General features: G+C 41.2%; 1 protein-coding gene across 7 annotated transcripts in view; it reads right to left on the bottom strand.

Annotated features, from left to right (window-relative positions):
• Nucleotides 1-15,026, bottom strand: part of gulp1a (GULP PTB domain containing engulfment adaptor 1a) — a 121,474-nt gene that overhangs the window by 32,971 nt on the left and 73,477 nt on the right. For 2 of the 7 annotated variants that reach the window (XM_085766373.1, XM_085766377.1), the window contains exons 1-2: nt 9,129-9,337; nt 1,050-1,130 (exon numbers count right to left, since the gene is read on the bottom strand). The exons of 1 other annotated variant lie outside the window; for it this stretch is intronic. In XM_085766373.1, coding sequence (XP_085622499.1) covers nt 1,050-1,077 — 28 coding nt within the window. In that variant the 5' untranslated portion in view covers nt 1,078-1,130; nt 9,129-9,337. Of the gene's footprint in view, nt 1-1,049; nt 1,131-9,128; nt 9,338-15,026 lie in introns of those variants that run through there. 4 more of the 7 variants (XM_085766371.1, XM_085766374.1, XM_085766372.1 and 1 more) reach the window with 2 other exon arrangements.

Here is a 15,026-nt window from a genome sequence, read left to right as displayed (position 1 = left end):
CCCCCCCATCCCCCACCCCCTCCTCCCAGTTCTGCCTCGCAGCCGGACAAAGGCATGGCATGATGTACAGTGTATTTTGTTATGACTCCTGTCCGTTTAATTTTACGGCCTGTATTAACAGGTTTGTTGTCCTTCATAACTTTGTGGGATGAATCATTTTATGTTTGGCTTGTTTTATAGCAGCCCGTGTCGCTCAAGCAGCCTTTGATGCTGCACAGTGGTGCGATTTTTATCTACCACATGAAATTATTTCATCAAATAAAAAAATGATGAGAATTACATCATACTTTTTTTTTTTTTTTTTTTTTTTTTGAAAAGGAGCTTTCAAATCTAAAGTCCTTATAGTCCTGGCCAAATAAACAAACTGCTGGGCATAAACAAACATTATAAATATCCAGATCCTCCATTTCAGATATTCACCAGTACTCTTTCTTCTTTTTCTGTTTCATTTTTAATCTTGATGACCATGAAACGACAACAGAGACACAACGGGCTTCATCCAGATGGAACCAGCTCATCTCATTCACTGACATGTACAGAAAATCATTTTATTACAGGAAACGTCTGAAATATTTTTTTCTTTAAATGTATTGAGGGTGTTCAGTATTAAAGGTCCCATATTGTATGAAGATAGTCTTTTGACAATAAAGCTGTCAGGATTTCTGTCATTTTGTGATGTCACAACGAAGCAGTCCCTGCCCTCAGCCATGCCTCAAGCCTTGCAGGATTTTTTCTGAGCGTTTTACCTGTAATCTGACACATTTTTATTGGATCACTCGAAAAACCCATAAGCCAATCAGTAGGGAGGCTCAGAATCTCTCCTCTGATTGGTTGACTGACTTGTTGTTATGAGTGCTGCAGAGAAAAGCCTGAGAGAATATGTTTTATTTTTTTGGGGGGGTTCTTCAAAACCACAAATATCTCTTCTGATGGCTCAACACTCCAGTAGCCAGTAACAGTGCTCCTCTTTGTTGTGCTTTAAACAGGCTGAACTGATTCCCACAAACTTGAGAAAGAGTGGCAAGTTTTAAAGATGTTTTTTCGCTCACCTTTTTTCCTGTTGAAGGCGCGGTTCATAGTGGAAAATGTGCGTCTCTGAGGTCCCTCCTGAGTTGCTGCCAATATTCCACCTGGAAAAGCAGCAGGAAGAAGGGAGATGAAAATGGCTTTGACCTCAAGATTTCACTGTAAAAAGGCAGAGAGTCTGAAAACAGTCGAAAGTTGTTTTTTTCTTGAGGGAGTGAGGCAATGTTTAAGCTGTCAGAATGTGTTCAAATTAAAGTCCCATGCCTCCTGAATTGCCTTTTGTTTACCTCTAGGCTACATCACAATCATTATCCGTGGAGCTGCTCTTGACCTTCCAGTGTTGCTGATAAAGCCCTCACAGCTTCACAGCATGGGGTGGTGGGTGAGTCATCATTGTCTCACAGTAACATCTTCTTTAAGTATCATTATGTTCTAATTTTTCCAGATGAACTGAGGCAATTATTTCTGGCCAAGAGCTACGTGTTCAATTCACCAGTACAACACACATAACACAACATTTAAATGACACAGAGCCTCATCCATTTCCATGAGGTTTAGTCACCACAACGGAGGCAAACGTTGAACTCCAGCATGTTGTTACTAATCATCTTCAGATTTATGACAAGCAATAAAACGGACTCGCACAAAAAACAACAACACCACACATTATTATTATTCTGCCTGTGCTGACCAAGTCTGGACAAAGTGAGGATTAATGTAGTGAGTTTTTCTCCTTCTTTGTAAGTCTCGCCGCAGTAGAGACAGTGTAGCCTTGACATACAGTACAGTGCATCCACAGTTACAGGAAAAAGCAGAGATCTCTTATACAAATGTAAATATCCACCTCCGCAGCGTCTCCAAAGTGTGACACTTTCCTTTCTGACTGCTTTCGGGCCTTTGCATCAATTCCCCCCCACGAGAGCTTAGCAATCTTGTGGACAGCAAGGACAAAGTGTCCAGGACGAGGTGGCTGTCAGCTCGCTGCACAATCAATATTCTTTACTCTTTTAGTGTGGGGAAAAAAAATATGCAAGACCTGCTCCATAACAGCCATTTCAATCTCTGCCTCTGCAAACAAATGAACTTGCGCTGGGGCAATTTAGAAAATGAATTGAATTCTTCCATCTCTGGCATTTTCCATTCATCATGGGAAGTCTGAGTCATTATACATTTTTAGAGAAGTGGGGAGAAAATGTTTTGTCCATTCCTACGAGCCAAACATGTTCAATTCTAAAAATAAAAAATAAAAACTGCTTTACTTTTACTATTATGTTGTTTTTGTAATTCTTTTTGTGGTAAAAACACTAGAGTGTCTATCTCAAATCATCATAGTTTCACACAAAGTCATCCATGGATTAGAGGTCTCCATGGGTTGAAAAATGCTGGATCTGATAGGAAACAAACCTGCATAAATTATTTCCAAAATAAATGAAGGCACATCTGAAAGAGACTTGAGGACAGGGAGACCTGATTTAAACACACTGATAATTAGAGTCGATCCAAAACGATATGCTACACCCTGTTTCTACTATCAGTAAAGTGTCAAAAGCAAGACAAAACTTTTTTTTCCCAATAGTCCAACTGGGCGGTGCGTTTACAGGCTACAAACAAACCCCACTGTCCCACCACCATGACAAACTGATCCAACGCCTCAGTGACAAAATCCTAGATGATAACAGTCATCCCCCACATCAATTCTTCCAGCTATACTGCCATCAGGACAAAGGTACAGAGTTCTGTGCGCAAAGAAAAAACATCTAGAGAAAATCATTCACTACCATTACTATTGCCATCGAATATCTTAATCATTAAGGACAGACAGTCAGACTTCTACCTCAGCCCACAGCACTTTATATCTGCTCATTCTCTCTAAGTCCTCATCTGCTGCTCATTCTCCTTTAACACAGCTTTTATTGTGTCTTGTGTGTATGTATTTTTTCAAGTGACATTGATTGGATCTATTATGATACGTGTTGAGTGTACTTGATTTTCTTCACATGTCAGCAAAAGACTAATTTCTTATAGATAATAAAGTTTTCTATTATTCTATTCATGTGATTGAACGTCAGATCTACTCAGGTATCACATATTGATGCAACACAATGGCTTATAATTAACAAAAGCCAAAACTAGATGTGAAAAATAACTTTTATGTTAACTGAAATAAAAAAACGAGGCTTCATTAAAGGAGCAATATGTAAGAATGTGGCCAAAATTGTTGCTGCAGTCAAATTCAAAACACAGCAGCACGTTGTTTCCTCTCCCCTACCCCCCAAACTCGAGGTTGCCAGACAGCGACTTTGAAATTCTTCCCTTTAGCTTTAGCTTTAGCTGCTCAAACTAGGCTACATGCTCACAACAGAAAGCTGTGTATCAAACGGCAGAGAGACAAGCCGCTTAATTATACCGTGTTATATCAAGGAAATATGACTATAATAACCAATAATAGAAAACAATCTTCTCCTTTTTTTTCTCCACGATCTCATTTTATCTCCCAGCCGTAGCTGCAGCTCAGTGGAAGCTTAACTGGCAACCCGGAGTCTGAAATGCCACAGACGCTGTGATTGGGAGAGAGCGCTGGGTGGCGACACATGCCAACACGCAAATTCAAAACATAAACATGATTTGCAGTCTGCAAAAAAAAAAAATAATAATAATAATGTGAATATTCTGGTTGTACTATTGTTGTTAGTGAGTTCAGTATGTCATATGAACATTATTTCTGAGTCTCTGTGACATATTAAGATGATTTTACGGCCAGTTGCTTTACATTTCTTACATATTGTACCTTTAAGTGAAGCTGCTTGTGCTTTTACAAAACTAACTAAAATCACAACGTCTTGTGTTTTGGGTGGAAGTGAATTGTGCCAGATGGAGCAGCATCTTATAGCAGCTGTCGACTCTCAGTGTACAACCAGTACATTGTGCATTTTAGATGTCCAAAACATTCCCTGTGTTAATGGTGTTAAGTACTACATCAAGTATTTTATTGTTAATTAAATGCACTGATGAGCCATAGAGCCGCAGCGCTAACAAGTCCGGGCCGGTCCAGTCGGTTGATGACTTCATTTTGAGTTGATTTTTCCACATGAATCAAAATCTCTGGAGTTTGTTGTTGGTTCACTCAGGTTGACTGAATCTCACTTCAGAGGCACAAACATGTTTTGCACTGGAGGCTGCACCTCATGTCGACTGTTTACATATTTGTGCCTTTATCTGAACTTCACGTACTGCTGTTGTCACAGTATTGTGTCTAGTTGTCATCTGTGGACAATTGTTCACCTGTCTGTGATGCTTTGTTGAGATTATGTTAAACAACAATTATGTTGAACTTTTTGAATCAGACAAAAAAGAAAAACATAAACCCACTAAAGCTAATTAAATAATAAAGTAATAAAAAAAACTAAACTAAAACAACAACCCTGGATTAAAAACTAAGTAAAGCAAAATTGAAAACAGGCTTGGGGTAAAGAACATCAACATGGATCATTGTTTTTACAGTCAGTATGTTTACACAGACTTGGTCATGATCAGATTTGTAAACATCACATCCTGATAGGCCGGTATCCCACTTTTGTAAAACCTGGTTTTGCTACCTGGAGAACTCAGAGAAAACGGGATACTGTGGTATATAAAACCCTTTTCCTGGTTTCTGATAGCCGCGACTATCTGCGCAGGCAAGGGCAATGGAAAAATCACGTGTCATACTGTACAGTAAGTCACATATGTCACACAGTCGATGACCTGAAAGTTTTCCCTCCACTCAGCACCCGTGAACTCAATCAACATGATCCTGTACCAGCGTGTATTTTCCTCCACCTCTCCCTCGTCCTACGCGGTGGCAGTGACAGGCAGACAGCGGTCAGAGGTGAGGACGTGGATATTTGTTGTCGCTCTATTCTCCTGTTGCAAGATATAAAATGAATGAGCCGTATCTGCAATGCCATCTTAGCGCCAAACTCGCAAGAAGCCACAGTGGTCTGCAAGGATATGGAAAACCAAGTTTCCCCGTGTAGGAGACATATTGTGGAAATATCACTTTTTGAAGGCTCTTTATATATTTGGGTGTTTGTCTTGCCTTCCGGCCCCCAAAATGTGAGAATTGACAAACAAATCTGTAATTTTCAGGCTCATAATACCACCCCTACCTGGGACCGGTAGAAGGGGCGGGGCAAGCAGTGGTTCATTTGCATTTAAAGGGACAGGCACTGAAACCAGCCGTTCTGAACAGGGCTGTTTAGAGAGGATGAAAAGAGCTGTGATGTTTGATCCTTGGGGAATTTTGACCAAACCATGTCACAGACATGTCTTTAAGACACCTGGGAACTATTTTAATTTGTGGAAAGGGGGCATGATATGTCTCCTTTAAAACTTGTTTTAACCATGTTTTAGGCGGTTGGTGCTGCAGCTTTCCTCTGTTACACTATTAGCCCCTGTTTCATCATCTCCCACTGCAACAAACACCAATTATGAGTTGGACATAAATTACACCATTCTGAAGTTATGCTCTTAAAAACACAGAAAGAATCCCGAAGAACCGGATAATGAGAAAACCAATTGATCACTCTAACACAGGAGGTTAATAGGTGATTTGTTTAGGGCTGAGTAATAGTGAGGTGCCACAGTAAAATGATGGTGACTTAAATATCTTAATTACTGCCTGGAGGAGCTGTCGACAACAACAAACAACCCTTAAACACACAGTTCCTCTTCTGTCTGAATCTGGGTTAAAGAGCCTCCGCATCGATTAACAACTGTCTCCTTGAGCCGAAAATTGAGAAAGCCCAGAGCTGTGCATTACACATAATAAGGCACATAGAGGATAAAAGGCACATACAGTCTAACTGAGGGGCAATGCAGTTTGCAGATACCATGTATGTCTGTGGGTTCCCACAGCGCGGGGATGTTTTGCTGCAGCGCAGGCTCGGGGAAAAGGGCTGGAGAAGGTTTAAATGGAACAAGCTTCAGGGTGGGGACTGGGACATTCCTCAGTCTGCCAAAACAGAATATCTCTGCTCGCTGCTGAAGGAAAAAAACACAACTGTGTTTCTTATTTACAGGTCAGGTCAACGTGCCGCCGCTGCCACTGCTGAAAGCAAAGCATGGGCGGACGGACAAGGACGTCAGTATTATTTACATTTCACTAAAGATCAGGAGAGTGGATTCTGCAGATCTCAGCAGCAAACTACTCTGCAGAATCTGGATGGCCACATAACAGACCTTGGCCTCGGTACTGAGTACTTAGAGTTTTAGAGAAGCAACTATTCCTCAAAGATATGCAGTAGAGTCCAAATTGTTTGAGACCACTCTCCTATTCACTTGAGTGTCTTTTTGTTTTTGCTTCAAAAAAGCATTAGCAAAATACAGATTCCCTTTAATGGTGTTTGCTTTTTATATAACGTGATCGTGTTCTGTTTTTTTAATCAAATATAAGGAAAAAGGAGTGTCAGTGTGGATCTTTTGTGACCCAAAGTATGGAAGGGATTTGGACAGCCACTCATTCATTCCCATTATGGAAATAAAGAAAAACTTATTTTCACCCACAGAGTGCCCACAGGCACTCAGAGGATGTGGTGCACCTGAGAAATTCAGCTAAAATGGACTTATTTAAAAAGAAAATGAAAATACATACTCTGAATTGAGCAGTGTGTTAAAAAAAAGGCATACTGGGATTTTTAGAGTACAACGGATGACAGCAAAAAAAAAAAAAAAAGAATCATCAGGCTTTTTATCCCTAATACTGAATCATTTAACACGTGTGCTACATTGTGTAGGAATTACTCCCATCCAGCATTGTGGTTGTATATCGCAAACAACTCAATCGTATTTTTCATGCTGCATTCACGTGAAATTGGGCAGACGGCAGACAGACGACAGCCGTTGGTAACGGCATAAACAAGCCTCTATGTAAACAAGTGGTCCGTCAGCACGAGGCAAAACAATGCACGTGACAATATGTTGTCATGGCGATGTGGTATTGTTTTACCGTCTTTCTCTGGACTTCTGTGACTAAAATTACCTCTGATGGGGCGGTGCGTGGCCCAGTGGTTAAACCGGCCGTCCCATGTAGAGGCTACAGTCCTCAACGCAGGCGTCCCCGGTTCGAATCCCGCGTCGGGCAGACCTTTCCTGCATGTCATTCCCCCTCTCTCTGCCTCCCCCTTTCCTGTCTATCTCACTATGTACTATCCAATAAAAGGCAAAAAGGCCAAAAAAATATACTTTAAAATGACCTCTGGTTTGTTAGCGACGGCCGTCTGCCCGACTGCAGGTGAATGCAGCATCAGTGTAACGGTCCATTCCTCCTCACTGCGTTACCGCGGTGACTTTTCACAGACGCCACCTCGACCTGAGCCGACAGCTCCGGTGTCTCCACTGAGTTTCCGTGGTTTCCTACCGTCACGCTGCCACTGAACGTAAAAACATGGAGACACCACATGGCAGCCAGCACCGAGCTTACCCGCTCCATGTAGATATGAATGATATGAACGGCTAATTCAGAGCTGAAAGGAACACTTCAGTTTGATTTCTGATTAATGAAAAACATACTTTTGAACAAACTAATCAATTTTCATGAATAGATAACAGGAGAAGTTACACAACGTCCCTTTAAGAGGTTTGAGCTCTAAAAGCAAAGAGCAGCCTCAGTCTGGCAGCCACAGTGTAGCGGAAAGGTGTTGGCTATCGCTCTGTGTTTGTTTGTGGCGCCCTGTGATGTAATGCAGCGCCTCACCTGACACCTGACTGTGATGTCGCTCACATTGACTGACAGCTGCCGTGTTCAGCCTGTTTTAATCACTTCCTGCCTGGTGTTCCAGCAGCTCCCCCCTCGGGAGAGCTGCCGAACCCTAAGACGCAAACACACACAAACATAAACACACACAAAGACTTTACACTGAGCTGTAAACTTCCTCCGTCTCCTTTTCGATGTTTACCCACTGAGGTGGAAGCACCGGGTTACATCTGCTTAGTTCCTGTATGTATACGTGCACATAATGTACCATACTGCACATATGCCCTACACTCTCTCAAGAACAGGATCCGCATAGTGCACTCAGTTGACTTCACATCGCAATTACCCGCCTAATTCCGGCTAAACGCAAAGAACAAACCACAATTAAATGGCAATTAAAAGCACAGGCTGCAGTTATAGTATGGTAGTAGTGGCTAACAAGGAAAACACAGTGAGAAACTGTGTAATGCGCTTCAACACTTCCACTACAACCATGACATGTGAATCGTGAATTTGCAGCACTTCATCTACTTAAAATATCTTTCCAAACGTGCAACAATAAACATGTGCAGAGTTTGAGAATTCACCTTCAGTGACTCAAACATTTGGAATTCAGCTAGGGGAGAGGCAGCTCGGTGCTTAGCTGGGGAGAGCACAACTTATTTTGACCCTGTGTGTGCAGTCATCTCTCCAAAACCCAAACAACAATCTACAAAAAAAGATAAAGAATCCAAACGATAGATAAAGTTTGTCAACAGATAAGACTGTTAAAAAAAATAGAAAAGACAAAATAGAGAAAAGGAAAGAAAGACAGCAAAGTTAATGTTCCATTTCTAAATGGCTCTCAGCCACACACTAATCTGACCCATATGCACTAAAGGCAGCAGGCTTTTAACATGGGATAGAAGCGGCGCAGCCACTGTGGTCCCAACATAATGCCTCAGAAAAGAAAATCAACAAAGATCCTTTGTTTTCTTCCCTTTTGCTCTCACCCCGGCTCTGGAATCTCACTCGATAAGCGCAGCAAAACACATCGCCACTACAATCTTTTTTTTATGAATTTAGCCCCAGAATTCCTCAGTTGAATCGACCGTGGTTGTCTTGGTGTCTGATCTAAAAGCCAGGCTCGCTCTCTCTCTCTCTCCCTCTCTCTCTCTCTCTCGCTCCCTCTCTCCCGCTCTCAGCCTGGCACTTTAACTCCTGTGGATCAAATGCAGCACCCTGACACAGTTTATCAAGGCAACGAAAAAAAGCACCGTTCACCCTTTTACGTGGGAGAAAGAGAGAAAGAGAGAGAGAGAGAAAAAAAACAAAGTTCTATTGAGAGAAACATGCAAACAACAACAGAGCTGAGATAAAAGCTGCTTACTTGCCTTCAAACTGCAGAGGAATAGTGAAGAGGAAGTTCCAGCAGATCTTAATAGTTTTCAGCTGTGGGCCAGATGGTGGTACACTAAGGACTGCAGTCAGGAGAGATGATGGGGTTTGCAAACTCAACAAGAAGCTTTCGCCTAGACACATGATACTTGACATTCAAACCCGACTTCCTCCGCCCACAGTTTGTCCAAAGTGGATTCTTTAGGAGTTTTTTCTTTTTGCATGTGCAAAAAAAAAAAAAAAAAAAAAAAAAAGAAGAGAGAGAGAGAGAGAGAGAGAGAGAGAGAGAGAGACCCCTTTCGACAGGAACTGTTTCTGTGGCATACCAGAGATGACCTATAAAAGCTAACATGCCAGAGGTTGCAGTCTGACCCTTTTGCTGCAGTGTGTGATTCATCATCACACTGTGTGCACTGGCAACAGCCTTAGGTCAGCAAGTTGACATCAATCAAAAACAGCAGCACGGCCAAAACATTATGAAGTAAAAAAAAAAAAAAAAAAAAAAAGCCAGAGCGCTCCTTCCGACACAAAAGGGCCCTGGAAGCCTCCCTGTGAGATTATGTCAACTTAATAACACCACTTCTCTGTTCCCCACTGCACTCCTGAAAAGTAAGGCTGTGGGTGTGTTTGTTGTACCACGTTCGAATCCGACTCTTCATTATGTTTTTTTTTTTTTTTTAAATCACACAGAGATGAACAGTGGAGGATGCCGGCGTCTTTGATGCTGGAACCCGGCATTTTTGTGTCTCTGCATCTAAAAAAAAAAACATCATGAAACAGTTTACTCCCTGTGGTGTAATCAGGAAGCTTTGTGTCCGACTCTACATCCCACACTGGCTTTGGAGTGTCTCACTGAAGTGAGACGTGAGGAAGGGCAAACTTATCAAGAATCAAAAAATATGAAGAACTTCATAAGAAGCTGATTTACATGTATAGGAATTTCAAAGGTTGGCAAAGGTTTTTAAAAAGTAGACAAGACAGCTCACACCCTCTGACCCCATGATGTTGATGAGATATGTACTTGTCTCTGGTGAAGTTTTGTTATTAAAATAAAGTGTAATATATCAATGGACCGCACATCTTCATAAAAAATGCAGGAGATGCACAGCTGTCTGTGGTCCAGAGCTCAAGTGGAATTTTAAATACTGAGCTTCAGTGGGTTTCCTAACAATGGAGACATTCATCCAAATATAATGGGCATACTTCAGACCTACAGTACATTAAATCATGTGTGCGTTAGCATCAACGTGAATAAACATGAGCCAAGTGTTTTGTGTGTGTGTGTTTTGTTGTACACAAGCTTTACAGAGCTGTGGTAAAATGTTGTGAGTGGGAAATGCAGCGGCTTAAAGGACAATTCTGGGGAAATTCAACTCAGAGCTGTATGTTCCAAACATTTTAGGTCTAAAAGAAGGAATCTGAGGATTTTCAGTTTAATTTTTAAGTTTTGCGGTAGTTGTGTCTGTCCCCGCATCGCCACGGCAGCGATGAATGGGAGTGGATGGGAGTTGCGCTGCTTAGGCTGTTTACATCCCTCAAAGACACATTTTTTTTCCACAGACAGCGTCAGATGGCTACTCAAACATGCACCAAGACGTTTATTTACTTCAAGCAAGCCGACATGTTGTAAAACTAGATCTAATTCAAAGTCTCGCCTGAGACCCAAGTTGACGCGCTCGGTGTGTTCACGTGCACTCGGAAGCTCCCATTTGTGTCATAAACACAGGAATATCAACTCTTGACTGGATTGAAGTAAACATTTTTTTCCACAGACAGCGTCAGATGGCTACTCAAACATGCACCAAGAAGTTTGTTTACTTCAAGCAAGTCAAGAGTTGATATTCCTGTGTTTATGACACAAACAGGAGCAACTTGGGTCTTGCGCAAGACTTTGAATTAGATCTAGTTTTACAAACATGTCGGCTTGCTTGAAGTAAATAAACTTCTCGGTGCATGTTTGAGTAGCCATCTGACGCTGTCTGTGGAAAAAAATTGCGGCTTTGAGGGATGTAAACAGCCTAAGCAACAGAACTTCCATCCGCTCCCATTCATCGCTGCCATGGCGATGCGGGGACAGACACAACTACCGCAAAACAGGAGCAATTAAACTGAAAATCTTCAGATTCCTTCTTTTAGACCTAAAATGTTAGGAAAATACAGCCCTGAGTTGAATTTGCCCGGAATTGTCCTTTAAGTGGAGAAATCCCCTGCACCGTCTTTTTTTAACAACAACCACAAAAGGTCACGATCGCTCGCCAGCCAATTTAGAAAGGCCACTCAAACAAAAAGGAGAGCACACCTCTTGTTCTTGTTCCTTTAAAAGTATCTGGTTAGAGCTTCAGCTCGGTCAGGGCCCCGGGTGGTGGTGCTGGTGGTGCCAGCACAATCTTTTTTTTTTTTTTTGCTTTCTGCTTTCTGAGAGTGTTTTTGAGACAGGGAGGGGTCTCAGGATTTTGGACTGTTCACACTTTATTTTTCTAGGCTTTTTCTTTGCTCTGCCCTGTATCATTTCATGTTTGCGTCTTGTATGAACAGCTGCGGTGGTGTAAGGAAAGTGGCTGGCCCAGACACTTTCCGGGAAAGTGGGGCCCTTTATGCTACACACACACACAGAGGAGGACGCGCACACACACATTCTAAACTAAACTTGGAAAAAAAAGGTAAAAAAAAAAAAAAAAAAGCAAGAAAAGAAAAAAACTTGAGGAAAGAAACTACTTCATTTAACAGATGAAGTGAAAGTTGACTCTTTTCTTTCTCTCGGTATGTAAATGCATGGCTGCAGCTCCTACGGTGCACAAAGATAAAACTTCATCCATTTTCTGACACAACAGGCACAACAACAGGAATGCATCTAGGTCAACAGTTGAAAACAATACCGATGAGTCATCTTTTCTGACTTTGTTTAGTAACTAGGCTACAGCCCCTCGTTTCGTGTCGAACTAGTAAAACGCAGAAGGAGAATCCAGTTGGACGATATTCGGTAAAGTAGAAAAGAAAATACACTTGAAGACTGGTCCAGTTCTGATGTTTACAGCTCTTTAGTCTTTACAGATTCATACAAGTTCAGAGTCCAATTACTTCATCCCTCACTGGGGATGTGTGCGTGTGTGTGTGTGTGGTTGTAGGAGTGTGGCGTGGGTGGAGAAACAGGAATGCGCATCTCAATGAGAAACATCTCAGAGGATTTTCATTAAGATTTGCAGCCTCCACATGATTTGTGCTTCACCTAAGCAGCGATGCAAAAGAGCAGTGTGTGTGTGATACCTGCGCTGCTTTCAGTTGGCGAGATGAAGAAGAGTCCCAGAACTGCTCGCCGTGCCAAAAAAAATATGATGACTACAGCTAAGAACACCATCATTTCCATCCACCGCTGCCACACGAGGCAACATCTCAGTGTAAACGCAAGCAAATGATGTGAGATGATTTATATTTAATCTGCATTTGGATTTGAAGCTCAATGAGGGAAAATATTAAAATGAATGGTTAGTACATTATAAAACTAGAAGTTGTAGAAGTCAATTTTCGATTATTTTGAGTTTAAAGGGGAATTTTGCAACTTTTTTGTTTTGTTGTTTTGGCCGGTGTTTTTTTCTCTACAGAGCTCCTCCTACAGTTCCGGACTGCATATTTTCACTGTCACTCACCGATAACCCTGGACAGTGGACATGTGCATTTGTTTTCAACAAAGCCAGCAATGATGATTTAATTGGCTCAAATACACATATATGCATCCATTAAAGGGACAACGAGGAGTTTCTATTCGGTTATAAAAAAGTCTCACGTTAATGTGGATGAACTCTTGCATAGTTCCTGAGATTTTTTGAAAGAGCTCTAGAAGTACGATCAGTTTTAACATGCTCTGTATTTTTTGGAGGGAAACTGCTTCAAACACACAAACATTGCAATCCTTGAATAAATGCTCTCATAAAGCTTACAGTTATATAATCAAGTAAACCAATGGTGTTCGAATTCACATAAACTACAGGATTTGTATTATATATACAGTTATACAGGAATTTGTTCATTAACCAAAGTATTAAATTATTTAAAATCTGGTAATAGACTAGTTGAGGGTTCATCAAAGGTATCACCCTTCATTGTGAGAAGGGCAGGAATATGTGAGGCACTCTAATAAAGGTTGATCCAAACACTAGAACCGCCAACATTCCATGTACTCCTAGTACCGCCAAGAGGTCATTTTGACCTCCATTCATTCTAATGCAAAAATGGTAAATAGACTGCATTTATGTAGCCATATACATTATATAATCAGCCAAACACACAGTTCAAAACACTTTATAGTAATGCTTCACATTCATATACACACACATACTTTACAAAAAATAACAATAGTCGTTGCTAGGCAACCAGTATAGACAACTCTTTATTTTTCTATTTTTCGTACAGTGTGTGTAAATAAAAAAATTCAAAATTGTTCCAAATTTCTGAATTCATGTCAATTTCTCATGAGAAACCTGCGATCAGAGCGGACCATGGAGCGGACGGGCCAGCGCAGTGTCACAGCTGTGACCAGCTGTGTCTGTGCCACGGCGAGTCCGTGACACTAGTGCCGTATCGTAATCTCTTATGACAGACAGGACGACATAAATGCGCACATCGTAACATTTACATGATAATTCATCAATCTACTGATTGATTATCAAAAGCTCGTTGAAAACAACTACACACGAGTCGACCGGGGGGAGGATTGAGGAGCAAACAGCGGAGAAGTGACCGGACTAAGGACTTTGATCAACATTACGTCTCAAATTAATTAATTCACTCATAAACTGTGTAATAAGTGGGATAATATAGAGTTTGTCTATTGTTATAGAGATATAAACCCAGACAGGATGTATGAAACCCTGTCATTTTGTCAAGAAACTTTCATTTCCATCCTGCGGTTTGCATACCGTCATATGAGGAGACCTGTCAAATTGGACACAAATATGGCGAAGCATTACTATAAAGTGTTTTGAACTGTGTGTCTGGCTGGTTATATAATATATATGGCTATATAAATGCAGTCCATTTACCATTTTTGCATTACAATGAATGGAGGTCAAAATGACCTCTTGGCGGTTCTAGGTAAAATCTCTCTTTTTTTCGTTCTCTTTTATACTAAAATCGTGAAAACGCATAAGATAATGTAGAACACACTTTTAGGAAAAGTCATCGACTGGGAGACATAGGGTTTTTACGCAAACAGAGTTACATACATTTTAGGAAGCGAGAGAGGTCAAAATGACCTCACGGCGGTTCTAGTGTTAAATCTCAAATGTCATCCTGATGGTGCCACAAGAAGCAAAGTCTGGGGAAGAAAAAAAGCCTTGAGGATTCACCGTCTGGGTACCAGCAGTGTCTGTACAGAGTGCAACAATACTAATCCAGCCAATAGCTGCAGAGATACTTCAGTCTGGACCAGAGTGATCCACCCACTAATTGAGAAATAAAGTCAACCCCAGAGCTGTTGCTATAACATCACTAAAAACTGGATCTGTGTTTTCCAAAATAAGCAAAGTGCTGCTGTGAATCTGAGTGAACATCAAAGTGTAAACAGCGATGCTCCAGCCAGCCCACAAGGTATTGCAGGACAAAAAGTCAAGGTAGCATAACTGGGTAAATATATAACAGGCTTATCTCTGCTGTATAATTTTGGCAGAGTGTCATCACTGCAGCTCTGATTCTCTCCCCACAGAGCTCATCCATGTTCCCCTGGGCAACAGTAGTAGGAAAACAGTGCATGTGTTTGCTACTGTAGCAGTCGCTGCTCAGCTCTATGGAGGGATTTAAAAACACCAACTTTTTTTTTTTTTTTCCTTACCGGTTAAATATAAACTATAGAAACAACCCACTCACTATTCTCATTTATTTTAGGACAGGAAATAAG

This window comes from Trachurus japonicus, chromosome 21 (genome assembly GCF_045865225.1).
Source record: "Trachurus japonicus isolate A0001 chromosome 21, Traja_1.0".
NCBI lineage: Eukaryota > Metazoa > Chordata > Actinopteri > Carangiformes > Carangidae > Trachurus > Trachurus japonicus.
Note: the sequence above shows the minus strand (reverse complement) of the source record. Positions and strands in the feature narration are given on the sequence as shown.